Source organism: Laccaria bicolor, genomic scaffold, assembly GCF_000143565.1.
Source record: "Laccaria bicolor S238N-H82 LACBIscaffold_1 genomic scaffold, whole genome shotgun sequence".
Lineage (NCBI taxonomy): Eukaryota > Fungi > Basidiomycota > Agaricomycetes > Agaricales > Hydnangiaceae > Laccaria > Laccaria bicolor.
The window spans coordinates 1,570,402-1,583,584 of NW_001889872.1; the positions used below are offsets into that span (position 1 = coordinate 1,570,402).

The 13,183-nt window shown below is 48.8% G+C and overlaps 6 protein-coding genes across 6 annotated transcripts; 5 read left to right on the forward strand and 1 right to left on the reverse strand.

Annotated features, from left to right (window-relative positions):
* Window positions 1–560: 560 nt before the first annotated feature.
* On the forward strand, window positions 561–4,997 carry LACBIDRAFT_291746 (uncharacterized protein; the record flags this gene model as incomplete). The annotated part of the gene is made up of 9 exons (XM_001873421.1): window positions 561–992; window positions 1,047–1,117; window positions 1,180–1,962; window positions 2,013–3,202; window positions 3,259–3,429; window positions 3,484–3,807; window positions 3,861–3,998; window positions 4,052–4,498; window positions 4,552–4,997. 9 exons carry the CDS (start codon window positions 561–563, stop codon window positions 4,854–4,856), a joined length of 3,861 nt encoding a protein of 1,286 aa, XP_001873456.1. The 3' UTR covers window positions 4,857–4,997.
* A 349-nt stretch (window positions 4,998–5,346) lies between these two features.
* LACBIDRAFT_301282 (uncharacterized protein) lies at window positions 5,347–5,634 on the forward strand (the record flags this gene model as incomplete). The annotated part of the gene is made up of 1 exon (XM_001873422.1): window positions 5,347–5,634. The coding sequence occupies exon 1, from the start codon at window positions 5,422–5,424 to the stop codon at window positions 5,632–5,634; it is 213 nt and encodes a 70-aa protein (XP_001873457.1). The 5' UTR covers window positions 5,347–5,421.
* A 187-nt stretch (window positions 5,635–5,821) lies between these two features.
* LACBIDRAFT_301283 (uncharacterized protein) lies at window positions 5,822–6,115 on the forward strand (the record flags this gene model as incomplete). Its single annotated transcript, XM_001873423.1, has 2 exons — window positions 5,822–6,054; window positions 6,106–6,115. The coding sequence occupies 2 exons, from the start codon at window positions 5,822–5,824 to the stop codon at window positions 6,113–6,115; spliced, it is 243 nt and encodes an 80-aa protein (XP_001873458.1).
* Window positions 6,116–6,330: 215 nt separating this feature from the next.
* Window positions 6,331–9,516, forward strand: LACBIDRAFT_187174 (uncharacterized protein; the record flags this gene model as incomplete). The annotated part of the gene is made up of 21 exons (XM_001873424.1): window positions 6,331–6,504; window positions 6,559–6,924; window positions 6,979–7,144; window positions 7,197–7,317; window positions 7,370–7,504; window positions 7,556–7,577; window positions 7,635–7,717; window positions 7,765–7,818; window positions 7,866–8,008; window positions 8,120–8,233; window positions 8,283–8,351; window positions 8,416–8,425; window positions 8,481–8,512; window positions 8,568–8,583; window positions 8,644–8,665; window positions 8,718–8,777; window positions 8,836–8,904; window positions 8,961–8,986; window positions 9,052–9,215; window positions 9,276–9,304; window positions 9,364–9,516. The coding sequence occupies 21 exons, from the start codon at window positions 6,331–6,333 to the stop codon at window positions 9,514–9,516; spliced, it is 2,028 nt and encodes a 675-aa protein (XP_001873459.1).
* Window positions 9,517–9,862: 346 nt separating this feature from the next.
* On the reverse strand, window positions 9,863–11,188 carry LACBIDRAFT_301285 (deuterolysin M35 metalloprotease; the record flags this gene model as incomplete). Its single annotated transcript, XM_001874048.1, has 6 exons — window positions 9,863–10,033; window positions 10,088–10,151; window positions 10,211–10,390; window positions 10,443–10,725; window positions 10,781–11,041; window positions 11,095–11,188. 6 exons carry the CDS (start codon window positions 11,186–11,188, stop codon window positions 9,863–9,865), a joined length of 1,053 nt encoding a protein of 350 aa, XP_001874083.1.
* Window positions 11,189–11,789: 601 nt separating this feature from the next.
* On the forward strand, window positions 11,790–13,105 carry LACBIDRAFT_301286 (uncharacterized protein; the record flags this gene model as incomplete). The annotated part of the gene is made up of 2 exons (XM_001873425.1): window positions 11,790–12,068; window positions 12,164–13,105. 2 exons carry the CDS (start codon window positions 11,790–11,792, stop codon window positions 13,103–13,105), a joined length of 1,221 nt encoding a protein of 406 aa, XP_001873460.1.
* Window positions 13,106–13,183: the final 78 nt, after the last annotated feature.

Genomic DNA, 13,183 nt, shown 5'->3' on the forward strand with positions numbered 1-13,183 from the left:
AGATGTGCACGTGGTAGCGCGACTGAGGCGCGATGTTTCCTTCTTTTCCAAGAACACGTCGGCTTTACATAAAAACATGGCAAAAACGATGCATATTTGTGCACTTGTACCTAAGCCTGGATATGTAATTGTATGCGACTTGTTGCTTGTCTGATCATGATTTGCATCGCAGCAGTGCTGCAGTCTACTTATAAGTAGATATCGCCCTTTCGATCTTCTCCTGTCACCATGGCTTCACGAAGCACCTGTAAACTGCATAATAAACACCGCAAGATGGCACAAGCTCGTCGCCGAATCTGGACTCGTCGCAATTCCTTCGTTTTTTTTGTCTTTGAAGCAACTTTGAAGGTTTTGTAATTCGCCTGGACCCTGCCGAATTCCCAGTTTGGCAATTACGAGTTGAAAGCAAGGCTTGTTCAGGGTTGCACGTCATTGCAGCCCGTTGCTACTCGTTCTCAGCGACTTACAGCATCCCCACGTTCTCTTACGATAACTGACGACTCGGCGCCCTCAGACACACTGAGGGTCCCACAGCGACGACCTTCTCAACGACTCCAACTATGAATGCATACCTACGACCTCGACACACTCTAAACGACTCGAGTTCAACTTCCATACCCATAGCGTCTTCGGGCCAACCATCAGCGATACCTACCGATACCAATATACCAATTTCCGCATCTCAGACAGGCCCCGTATCTTCCACAGCAGACCCGACAATCTCTGGCATCTTTGCTTTCACAACAACATTCCCTGTTACAACCGTTACCCAACCTAGCACAACATTTACATCGTTTTCAGTGTCTGTTCTCAGCCCAGCCTCTTCCACATCCCACTTGTCATCATCTGCATCTCCCTCGGCCGCGTTTAGTACCACAACCCCATATACTCTGTCCAACGAAATAATTTGTGCAGGGAAAGGGTTGGATGCAGCCTCAGCGGGACTGCTATCAGCACTCGTTGTACCGAGTCTATTCGGACTGATTTTATGGGTGCGCTCTTCATGTTATGCCCACACAATCCACGTTTACTGACATCCCGCTTAGCTCATCTTTGCCATCTTGAGACCTCGTTATCGCCAAGTGTACGGGCTCAGAGAATGGTTCGTTCAACAGGAGTACGTGTCTAATTTCCGGTTTAACGCGTTCATCTTGACGTAAATGCTTCACTACCTTTCAGCCTTCGGCCAAAACCCCTCGGCTCATCATTTTTCGGCTTTCTCTTCCCGCATGTTCCATTGGTCCCAGACGTCCCGTCCGACGTGTCGAATGCCGGCCGTTCCGCGTCTCAAGACGCCACCTTGTTCCCCTCGGACGAAGAGCTCAACCAGCGTACTCTATGGGTTGCTTTCCGCATTGTCCTTGGATGGTCTGTTCTGGCTCTCGCAGGCGCCCTTCCATTGTACCTCGTTTCTACGCCTTGTAATGCCGCCCTTCCATCTGCCTCAACATTCGAGGGTGGATATTCGACGCTTCAGGATCTCAGCTTGCTCCGTCTCTTGCGTCTGCTTGACATTAGAAATTCAACTTCAACGGCTCAAAGTTCCTTGCATTCTAGAGGGGAAGCCCCAATTGACCCTCACGACCCCCAACACGCTCGAATAAGAATCATCGTTTTGACTGCTTTTGCCCTTGTTCTGGCGTTGGCTCCCGCCTTGTGGAAAATTATCAAGGAGTTTAACGAGCTTGTTGCATTCAGGCAGCGATGGTTGGAGGTGAAATGCGAAGGGAAAGACTTGGGGTGGTTAAGTGCGACTCAAGCACAGGGCTTTGCGACTTGGGGCGAGAAACAATTGAAGGATTATTTGGTGAAGATCGGATTAAGCTCTCAGTTGGGTGATGCTGCAAAGAGGAATGGGTCCCAATCAAGGCGTCCGATCAGGATGCGCGAAGAAGAGCAACCCTTGCACCGAAATGAAGAAATGACCTCAGAAGTTGATATCCAGAGCCTCTTTTCTATAGGGTGTGTCTTCCCAGGATTCATTTTTTCTCTTTCTTACCCGGCCTTTCTAGAGATACACAGAGACTTGCGCTTCTCATAGATGAAAGAGATGAGATCTTGGAAAATTTAGAAATAGCAGAAACGAGATACATCAGTTCCTTCCGAGTGACCACGCCAGATCCTTCAATCTTAGACTTCGTTCCTCCCCCTCCAGCGGATCCAAGCCGTCCTTATATCAGCCGTCCTCTCCCTCTCGGCCCCCAACCTCGTACACGTCGACGCAGACGCGCTATGAACCGGGCGTTTGCGTCCTCCTCCCTCGCCCCGGCATCCTTTGTCGGGCCTTCATCCTACTACAAGCTTCGGGGTGTTAGAGGTGTAAGTGGCGGCAGATTTGCAGATTCGAACGACCAAATTCCAAGCTTCTCCGATTCAATCAACTCTCGTGTCATTGGCAGCCGGTTCCTCGAGGTCAATCGAAATTCAGTTGCCTATGGCAGGCTACCTCTCGGAAGCCACGTTGGCGTCGAAAGGACCACAGGAGAGTTGGGTCCGGTATCCGAAAACGGAAGCTGGGTGCCGCCCATTCCTAATCCACGTTTGTTCGGTCCCAACTATGGCCTAGAATCGTACGATGAGAACTTGCTGGTCGATGAACATGGTTTTATGAGGGGGGATAGTATATTCGAACAGCCAGAGGAGGAGGTTTTGAGTGATGAATGGGTGGACGTGGCGAAGGAGGAGGGGGAAAGGGATTTTGATAGTGATTTTAATGGGCCGATCCCCACCGCTGGACCCTCGAATTTTATGCGTCGGCCCAAGAAAGAGAAAGTTCCTTCTACGAGACGGGAAACCTTCCCCTTGAGAGCAGACCACAGATCGAATCCTGAATCCATCCCCCCACCCCATTTACGCCTCCAGCCCTCGCAACCATTCGTGCGTCCCCTCGAAGGACTCAACTTTGATGACCTGGGTCACGTCTATTCCGATATTACCCAATGGCGATCAAGACTGAAAATTATAAATGCTGAGATTGCCAACGCACAAAACGACAGTTATAACGACATAGCTTCTGGCCAGAACATCAAGGGTTGGCTGATGGTTGGTCGGGGGCTGCGTTATATTCCTGGAATGCAGTTAATCGAAGGACGAGCCAAAGAGGACATACGGTGGGATGTGTTGCAGAACGAAAGGAGTTGGATGGATGCTGCTATGTTATGGGCCATTATCATCGTGGTGATGGTCATTCTCGCAGCTGGCTGTAGGTGACATCGTTACTTCTTGGGATCATGAGTTTTAATATTTTTATCTCTATAGTGACCGCAGCTGCGGGGTTAGCTGTTGCAGGCGCTCCAGATGTTGCCCATTATCTCCCTTTCCTGCAGGGTTTGTTGACAAAGAACCCTCTGGCCACGGGAATCGCTACCGTTCTTGCGCCTGCTGTTGCCGCCACCGTCTTCATAATACTTGCCTTGCTGGTGGTTAATTGTATGTCTACCTTTCATCGTCTTCTTCACATCTTGACTTTTTTGCGGCTTTTAGGGGTCGCAGGCATTCATGGGTCCGTTTCTATATCGGGCAACCAACTTCTTGTGTTCAAAATCACTTTCTTTTTACTAACGGCGGTCGGAACTATCTGGTTGGTCGCCATCGGTGCTATACTCTTCGCTATCCAGGCCTTCACTCAGAATTCTGCGCCTGCGCGATCAGTCGCCAATGGTTCTATTTATATAAGCATCCTTGCCCTCACTCTCGTCATTAATGTTGCGATCATCTTCCCCGCCTGCCTGATGCTCCAACCATTTCGTCTATGGCGAGTTATTCGCGCAGAAAAGCATGCCATCACTCCTCGTCAACGCTTCCGTGGTGTGTGAATCATTTTTTTCCCCATTTTCCACTGTGACTGAACAGAAGGGCAGCTGTATATCCACGAACTTACAATCCCTCATTTGCAATTGGCGCATGCGTGCTTGCTATTGTTTTTGCGTCCACTTTCACACTCATTTTCCCTCTAATGGCCCCTGCTGTCGTCGTTCTTCTTCTACTCACTGTGATCGGTAAGTAAAATTACCCTTTTTCATGTTCAACGTTGTGTACTCATAGTACCCAGCCCATCGCTATCTTGTTGGCTATGTTTATGCAAGGACACATTCCCAAACAGGCGGATTGCTACAGATCTGGCTGCTTAGGCGTTTTGGCACGCTGCTGTCCTTCCAGCCAATTCTTCTTGGTCTCATTTTTCTCAGTCGAGGGTTCTGGATAGAAGGCGGTATTCTCGCTGGCGCTGGGATCTTCGTTATTCTTTTTGTTGAGGTTTACACGAGCTGGAAGACCAGAGTCCCTGGACGTGGGTCACTAAGCCCTATTACACAAAACTCCCTGGAGAGATTTGAGAGCGGGGCTGACCGGTATTTGGAGATGGAGGAAGACACCGTCAATGGAAGCAGCGTCCGGGATCCTCGGACTCGCGGATCTATGGCGTCTGTGTTGGAGATGATGAGTTTGACGCTCGCTGTGATGCCGTCAGCGTCTACATATCGTGGACCTATACCGCTTCGTATGTTGTTCGCTTGCGTACATTGGCTCTATTTTTACCCTTCTACTCCACAGATACAGAGACGTTGGACGATCTGACGGCGACTGAAAGGGCTGCTCGGACGCACCCTGATGCACCACCCCACCTTCCGCCGTTACCGTTCGCTGATCATGCAGAAGAAATGGCGGGGATTTTGTATGCGCCAGAACTGATTGCGCCGCCCCCGATCATATGGCTCCCAAATGACTCTGCTGGGGTGGCCAGGTCGGAGGCTGTAGATCTGCAAAAATACCACGAATTGCAAGTGACGTTGGATGTTACAGCCGCCCAAGAGGACGTGAACCCTAGACGATCAGCTTCGTCGCGTACATCGCGGTGACGATAACTAGACACTTCTCCTTCTGATATTTATTCTTCTTTTGCTTTCTTTTGGGCACCATGGATAATTTTTCTACCTTATGGCATGTCAAAATCCCACCGGAAGTAGTTGCAAATGGACATAACGAGCGAATGACGACACAGATACGACTTACCCCAATGACGTCGAAGACTCGAAGTCCCTGATTCAGCCAATTTTTAAAGGATTACTTGAGACTGGAGGAACTCTCATAGTCCAGGTTTTTAGCTCAGGCTTTGACGTTCAGACTTCGTGCATGCTTCGCGACTGCAGCAAATTTATCTTGACACTGTATAGCTCATTGACTCTCGGGTCTTCTCATTTTCGTCAATTTGTTTGTTGTGTGGAGCAACAATTCCCCTTGTCCGTTCCCGACCAGCCGATGTTTTTTTTCAAGTGTTTCAGGACGGCAATGTGATCCGAACCCCGTAACCCATATATTAGTTCACATAATCTGTGGAAGTTTTTTTTTGCACCCAAGAGCTCACAAACACGCACGAGCTCACAAACTTTGCCATTCTAATTTTCATGCCCCCTGCTCTCCAACATGTCTGATTTATCAAAAACATCTCAACCGATTGAAACGGTGGACCCAATTATCCTATATTCACGGTCTCTACACGAATATACGCTTCGCCTATGGACGGAGTCGAGAAGGGTTGCAGAACAAAATTCTAGCAAAAGGAGAGAGGCAAAGGTGTCTGAAGAAGAAGCAGAGAAGGAGGTGTCGGGTTGTCGAAATCCGCCTGCAAGTCGGTAACACGATGTTGACCATCGCTTGAGTGGATAACCTTTGGCAAGTTCTCATGCAATCCCCCCCAGCGCTCGTTGGTAGACTCTAAACGCCTCTAGTCCTTGTTGTCATCCCCATACGGTTTACATCTCTCCAAATCTCACCAGGCAACTCCCGCAATACCGCCTCCCTATTAGTGGAGCAGAGTGGAGCCATGACCATCACGACCACCTATCTCGATATCACCCCTCCTTCTCCGTGCGTTCGTAGCTGTAAATTATCATCGCTTCATCTTGTCTTACTTACGTATGGAATGATTGGATTCCCTCTTTTCTTCTCAATGACGGTCCTGTGGCCATGGTCTTTGGTCGATGTTCGACAGCTTTTGGCCATCGAGGTTGCCTATAAAGGTTCTGACAGCGGTCGATCAGATCGTATATTATATATGTGCGTACCTTTTCCTTTCTGCTCTACTTAATCTCCAGTCTACATCTTGAGCGCCGTTTGACAACCAATGCCAGCGTCCACCTGCGTCCACATGCACCGCGCATTGCAAGGAGTTCAAGATGCTGCTATTTTGATCACCTCTCCGGCAATAATAGGGCCATCAGTCAGTTAGTGTAAGCTGTGACCCGAGCAGCACACGTTCGCGAAGAAGCCTGTTGCTGTGCGTATAAATAAATGGCCTCGCAATTCTCCTTTTTTCACACTTAACGCGCTTCGATGCGTAGGCTCCTCCAAGCTGCTCTGTCCGTGTCGACAGGATTGGCGGCGTCCATACAGCCTTCCACCTTCACAGCGCCCGGTGCTTTCCCCACCTCAGCGTTTACTAGGTACTACAATGATCCAACGGCCACCTCAGCTCAGCCCCAGCCAGTCATTTCTGACCCAGTTACCGTTGCGTGAAGCTCATTGAGTATATGCATCTGTAACTGACCTGCTCTTTCTTAGCATGAGGTTTATGCTTTCAATTTAACGGACCCAAACCATATCCCGCAGAACGATACCATTGACCCCCACCCTTTGCCTCCCGTCGCGTCGTCTTCCCAGATTCTTAACATCGCGATCGCCCAACTTCAATCCATCCCAGCCAACCCCGTCTTCACAAACAACACATGTGCATCATGCCAGGCTTCTTTAGAAGTTGCAAAGTTTCTTTCTCTCACCGCTCCTGAACATGGCCCTGAGTTCTTTGCTCACTTTTGTAACACCTTCAAACTTTCCAGTACTTGTAACGTCACGTACAGCCTCTCTGGAATTGGATCCGTCATTACGCAAGTCATTGCAAACGCAGACGTCGGAGGGTATGATGGACAGGTGAGTAATAAGTTTTTGTCTGTGTGTGTGTCATATATATTTATAGCCAGTTAGGCCATCTGTCACAACTTCGTTAGCGCGTGCCCGCAACCCCCTCTTGCGCCACTCAATTTGGCTAACTGGTTCGCAAAGCCGAAGCCCAACCCCCCCCCAGCTCCGAAGCAACGCAGTGGAAAGAGGGTTCCTGTGTTACACCTGTCCGATTTTCACATTGACCCACGTAGGTACTTACTCTTGAGGACATCGATTCGAAACTCATTGTTCCGCACTAGGCTACGCCACTGGCGCAGAGGCGAACTGTTCCTCAGGACTGTGTTGCCGACAAAACGGATTCAACACGCAGAGTCTCAATTCCCCTCTGTCTCCTGCGCCGCGTTTCGGAGCCTATCGCTGGTATGATTTGTGTCCCATGTATGTCATTGGTACTTGACCGTTTTTCCACTAGCGATACACCTGAGGCTCTTGCTTTAGCTGCTATTGAAGCCATCCCAGCTTTAAGTGGTACCAAAGAGACAGGATTTGCGTGGTCTATTTATACTGGCGATCTAGTCTCTCACGATCCTGATAACCAACTCTCCAGGTTGGCTTCTGCTCGTTTTTTGTTTGTCTGACCGAACTAACGTGGTTCTAGACGCTATGTTGAATATACTGAGGTGTTTATGACGACAGTCTTTCTTTTGGTGAATTGCTCAAGTTGGTTCCTATCATAGACGCTCCTGTACGATCTTTTCAAGCGCATGCTTGGATCAGGACCAGTGTATGCTGCCCTCGGAAACCACGACAGCTACAACCAGTTCGTATATGTGATCACTTTAACTTAAATCCACTAACGTTTCGCAGGGCACAGGATGCCCCTCATGCCATCGGGGGAGAACTCGCCGAGCAATACAGTTGGTAAGTGAACAAGCGGCATTCCCGGTCAATAAGCTCATCAACGACAGGAACTACGACCATGTTGCTGGACTCTGGCAGTACGAAAATTGGCTCCCAGAGGACGCGGTAGCGCTCGCGAAGGCCCATTACGCGGGATATATGGTAAAGCGTTCAGACGGGCTTCGCGTCATTACGCTCAACACGGACATGTGTGCGTTTTTATATCATGTTATATGGCTTTTGGAACTCTTGACTAACGCATTCATTTCAGGGTACAAGTAGGCTCTATTTTGATGGTCTCCGTCGGCTTGATTGAGATTAGGGCAACGTAGAGCCAATTATTTCAACTACATTAACATGACAAACCCCGATAACTCTGGAATGCTTCGGTTCTTGACGGACGAGTTACAGGCTGCAGAAGATGCTGGTGATCGAGGTCAAATTTCATTTCAGCGATAAAGTGAATTTTACTAACCTTCGCATAGTTTGGATTGTGGGACACGTTCTTAGTGGATGGGATGGGACAAACCCTTTGGCGAATCCCACGAATCTCTGTACGAGGCGTTTCGTTTGGGGATTTTCTTTTTCAGCTCTGACGACTTTAACGACGCCTTCAAGTTTATCAAATGTGCATTTGAGCCCTTTCTACGTTCTGGTCGCGGTACTGAACTACATCTTGATAGCGTCGATCGATACTCCCCTCATGTCATAGCCAGTTCGTCGGTTTCCACTGATCGTCCTTGATCCTTTTTTGACCTTCGCTTCAATAGACATTTTCTTTGGACAGTGAGTATTTTTGACAAATTTCACGATTTCACGTCTTCAACACGTATTCATCTTCCTCAGCACGCACGAAGATCAGATATCGGTATGTCGTTCTTCCCACTCCACCCTTTGGTCATGCCTGAGTCAAGTGGCAGATTTTTTATGCGAATAACGCTACGACAATATCCGCAGATACAGCATTGGCCGTCTCTTGGGTGGGTTCCGTTTGCACGAGCTGCTCTATAACGATCCTGACCTTTCGCCTTCGTGGAGATGGGGCCGTCTATTACTCCGTTGACTAATCTGAACTCAGGTTTCCGTGTTTATGAAGTAGATTCCGCAGTGAGTTTCTCGTGTCCCTTCCCCCCGTGCTCTAGGAACTCAGGGACCTGACGTAGACATTCGAAGTCATGGACGCACACACGTTCGTTATCTTTCACCTTTCACGTCGTAACATCTTGATGACTAATGCTCTTCCCGGCATATTAGGTGGAGCAGCGACGTAAACTCATTCCATAGCCTTGATTCTCAAATCCAATTCGGTCCGACGTACGCATACGAGTACAACACACGTAATGCGTATGGTGGGAACATCACTGGATGGACGAATGATGACCCACTGAATGCCACATGGTGGCATCGCGTCACGGAAGGTGAGCGCTTGTTGCGTTTGTTTTCAGTCATGATACTTACTCGAGAAACCCGGAAATCAGCAATGGAGTCTGACTCAACCTTGGTTTCGGTGAGCGTTTTTTGTTGCAGCTTTTTCTCATCATTGGTTGTTGACTTGGGGCAATGCAGACATTCAATACTTTCCAGGGCAAGAGCTCTGTTCGCACTCCTCCCTGCGTTGGTGATTGCGCAGCGGCCAAAATCTGCTATATGCGCAGCGGCTCCGTCCCTATTGCGCAAGCAAATTGCAAGACGGGCTTTGGGTCGGTGCAATCAGGATGAAATGACGACTTGAGGGCGAGCGGTTATGTACAAAGTTATTTCTTGCACCTCCTCACACCTCATATCGGACAATTGGGCACTTGAACTCATTGACAAATGGACAAACGAATAATTTTTTGAGCTGGGAACGAATATTGTGAACAAATGCTTGAATTGAATTGAAATAAATGATCTGTCCTCAGTATCAAACAATAAGCAAAATGATTCATTCATCCTAAGATTTGTCCTGCGCTTTGCTTAGCCCTATACATCCTTGTTTTATGTGAGATGTGATAACAGAATAAATGGTTTTTCGAAAAAGGTGCAAGACAAGTACATATGTACAGATTAAGAGTTTGAGTTTCATCTAAGCTAGGACAGGGTTGTTCTCCGCAAAGTACTCGTGCGAATCTGCATTCATGACAGCTTGAGCAGGGTTGCTGGTTGCAAGGCTCTTGGCAGCGGATTGCCCATATGCGTAGTCGTTTGTGCCGCCATTAGCGGTGAAGTGGGAAGTTTCGTGAACGAGAGTTCCGGCCTTCACAAAGGTGTCAGAATGGTCAATGTTCTTTCGCGGAGACATTCCTCTCACCTTGGAGTCAGTTCCTGTGTTGGGCGCATTCCAGAATGCACCACATAAATAAATCTTTCCGAAGCTGAGATATATCGCGAGATGTTAACTGGCGAGAATCGATACAGTGTCAGCATAACTTACGTGCTGGGGTACACATAAGCGTATGACGTGTCCGTGCAAGAACAATCGAAAGTGAAACCAGAGATGCTGCTGCCGCTGATCTTGGTGAAGTGGGAAAGAATGGTGCTACGACGGGCAGTCGTGAAACTACCGAACCAGGTGGTGAAGCGAGTCGAAGCTGTTGTGTGCGATGTAACATAACTATCGATGTTGTCGACCATTAGTGAATACGGGAGAAAAAAATGCAACGCACGAGAGAGCACCAGCAGCGTATGTCTGAGCCGATGCAGCGGCGGTGTTGATCAGGGTCTGACGGGCAGCAGTGCAACCAATAAAGGTAGCTCGCTTTGTCAACCCTCCAAAGGGTTCGGATCGAGCGATAGCAAGATTGCCCGCAACACTTGCGGTATACGCCTGTGCTTGATTCGCCCAGAGGGTGGAGACTTCTTTGTTGTCGTTGACGATGTAGAAGAGATTGTCAGCCTCAAACTCGTACGCCCCTACTCCAGACGATGTAAAGTTGTAGGCTTCCGAAACTAGGTAAAAAGTGATTAAGGGGAGGACAGATTTTGCAGAAGAGTTTGTACGCACGATCATGGGAGACGTCGATGGAGCTCCCAGGTGGCAGGACTGTGAAGTCACCTGCTTGAACAGCAACCGTCGGCGAATACTTCACCTTGACCCCGTGGAATGCTGGGCGACCCCCATGGGAACTGGTGATGGTGAACTTGTTGGCAGGACGCTTCGACAATAAACCGCGAGGATCGTTCAGGATCTTCAACGTCTCGTCTCCGGTGTTGGTAATAGTGGCCACAACCTTTAGATTTTGTACACCGGTGACGGAAGCAGGACCTGGGCAGTTTGGGCTTAATATGTGAAGTATAAACGAGAGAAAGATTGCCTGCCTGACACTGCTACGGAAAGCCCAGGCTTAGCGGAAACGGAGAGTACCGCTAAAACGAGAACAGAAAGGAGTGTGTGTAACGATGAAGACAGCATTCTTTTAGCACGTTGAATGACTACGAGGTAATCCCCAGATGGTTATTCCCCCAGCTTATAGCAGAATCGGTTCAGAGGCGCGCTTGGCAAAGCGCATATGGCTTCAGCTTAAGAGAAGCAGCATCATACGAAGATTTGAATATCAAAAGTCTACCGACCATAGTCATTAATCGAAACTTGAGGCGTTATGACTTGGGACATGAGCATCTGATCTAGCCAGCGAATTCTCCGCGTGTAGCCACAAGGAAGCAGGCATAGTTCGCCACGGAAACGGATAGGATAACCAACGTTCAAGTGTGGGCCACAAGGGTGTCAGATAACCAAGCAAAGAACCTTGAAGCGACATCCATGTGGTGTTTGCTTCCATGGGATTGTCTCTAGTCACCGTTGCCAGCAAAAGAGATCACAAGGGCAAGGTTCAGCCAACTAGAATTATAGAGGTTTTCGCGACCTCAATTTCAGCGTTCTACGTGAAAGTTGCGCATGAGTTGGACCAAGACTTGAGCTCAAGCTGGAGTGTTAGCGCGCTCGGTTGGTGTTGTTAGGCAACAAGATAAATAATAACTGAGATAAGATAAGCCAGAGTTAGTCCACAACCACGATGGCAAACCAAACGCTTCCTCCAGAAATTTGGCTGGAAATATTCGAATGGGCGACTTTTAACTCGTTTCTTACAGGTTATACGCCATTTCAGAATATTCCGGGCGACAGTCGCGACCCTTCACTTCATGTCAAGAGTACTCTCTCCCTAGTCTGTCGTAGCTGGAGGGAATGTTCGACCCATCTGTTTTACAAGGAGATCAGGATCAGGCACGGCGCCCATGCTCTAAAGCAAGCTTTAGGGAGAACAATTCAGGATGATAGACTCTATGGAAGCTTGGTTCGCAACCTAACCTCATTCCTTTTCATCCATTCGTTAATCTGTATTTCATATGTTCTCCCTTCGATGATGCATGGCCTCATCATCACGAGCAGGTCCGCCGTGTGGTTCTTCCCTACCCGAGCACGGCACCTCGTCACTTACAGTCGTTGACGTCAATTGACATTCTCAAACTCTGTCCGCACATAGAAATTCTCATCAGACCTCAATTCCTCCTTCTCGATGGCCTTCGCTATGACTTTGATGTAGAAGGAGTCCATATGCCTTCACTTCGCCGCCTTGAGTGGTGGCACCACAACGAGGCAGAACGAACGGGTGGGATCAACTCGCTTGGGGCCGTTCTTCGGAATGCCCCCAATCTTCGTTTCCTATTCATCGGGGGTGTCGTCGGCTCAAGTCACACGTGCATAGAACCGGAGCCAGTTGCTCTTCCAATGCTGGAAACTCTCCGCCTTTGTGTTATAAGTGGTCTGTTGACGCGTCAAATACTGTCTCGGTGGGCTTTGCCCTCCTTGATCAATCTTATTATGGATTCGCCGCTTGTTGAACAGGCCTTGCACAGCATGCTGGAGACGTACGGCCCTCAACTTCAAACGGTGGAGTTCGGGAAACATGTCCGTTTTCTGATGATCGATTTCCTGTCGCCGTGTTTGAAAAGATGTCCTGCTCTCAAAGAATTGAATTATTATGTCTTTTTCACGGAGCCCGCTGAAACAACCCTTGTTCACCCCACACTTGAAACGGTTCGGCTACACGCTGCTGTGAACTCCATCGTGTCCGACGGACCTTCTCTCTGGGCTTTGCTTGAACGTCACTTCTCTTTCTTGGGGAACAGGGGGGCACTACCAGCACTCCAGCGGGTCGTGCTCTGTGGTGACTGGAGGCCTGTTGTAATCAATCAGCGTTTTTATGCCTCGTGGAAGCACGTCACTGGCGCAGGACGTGTAGTTGAGATTTCATCGAAAACGGGACACCCAGTGGTTTTGGAATTGGGTAAGAGGTCATGCTCGCTGAAGGGAATCTCTGTTCACCTCTAGCTCGTCAGGCTCAATAGACGCAAAATCCTAAGAAGTCAAGAGATATTGTGTGACCTACAAATATACATCGCAGAGATG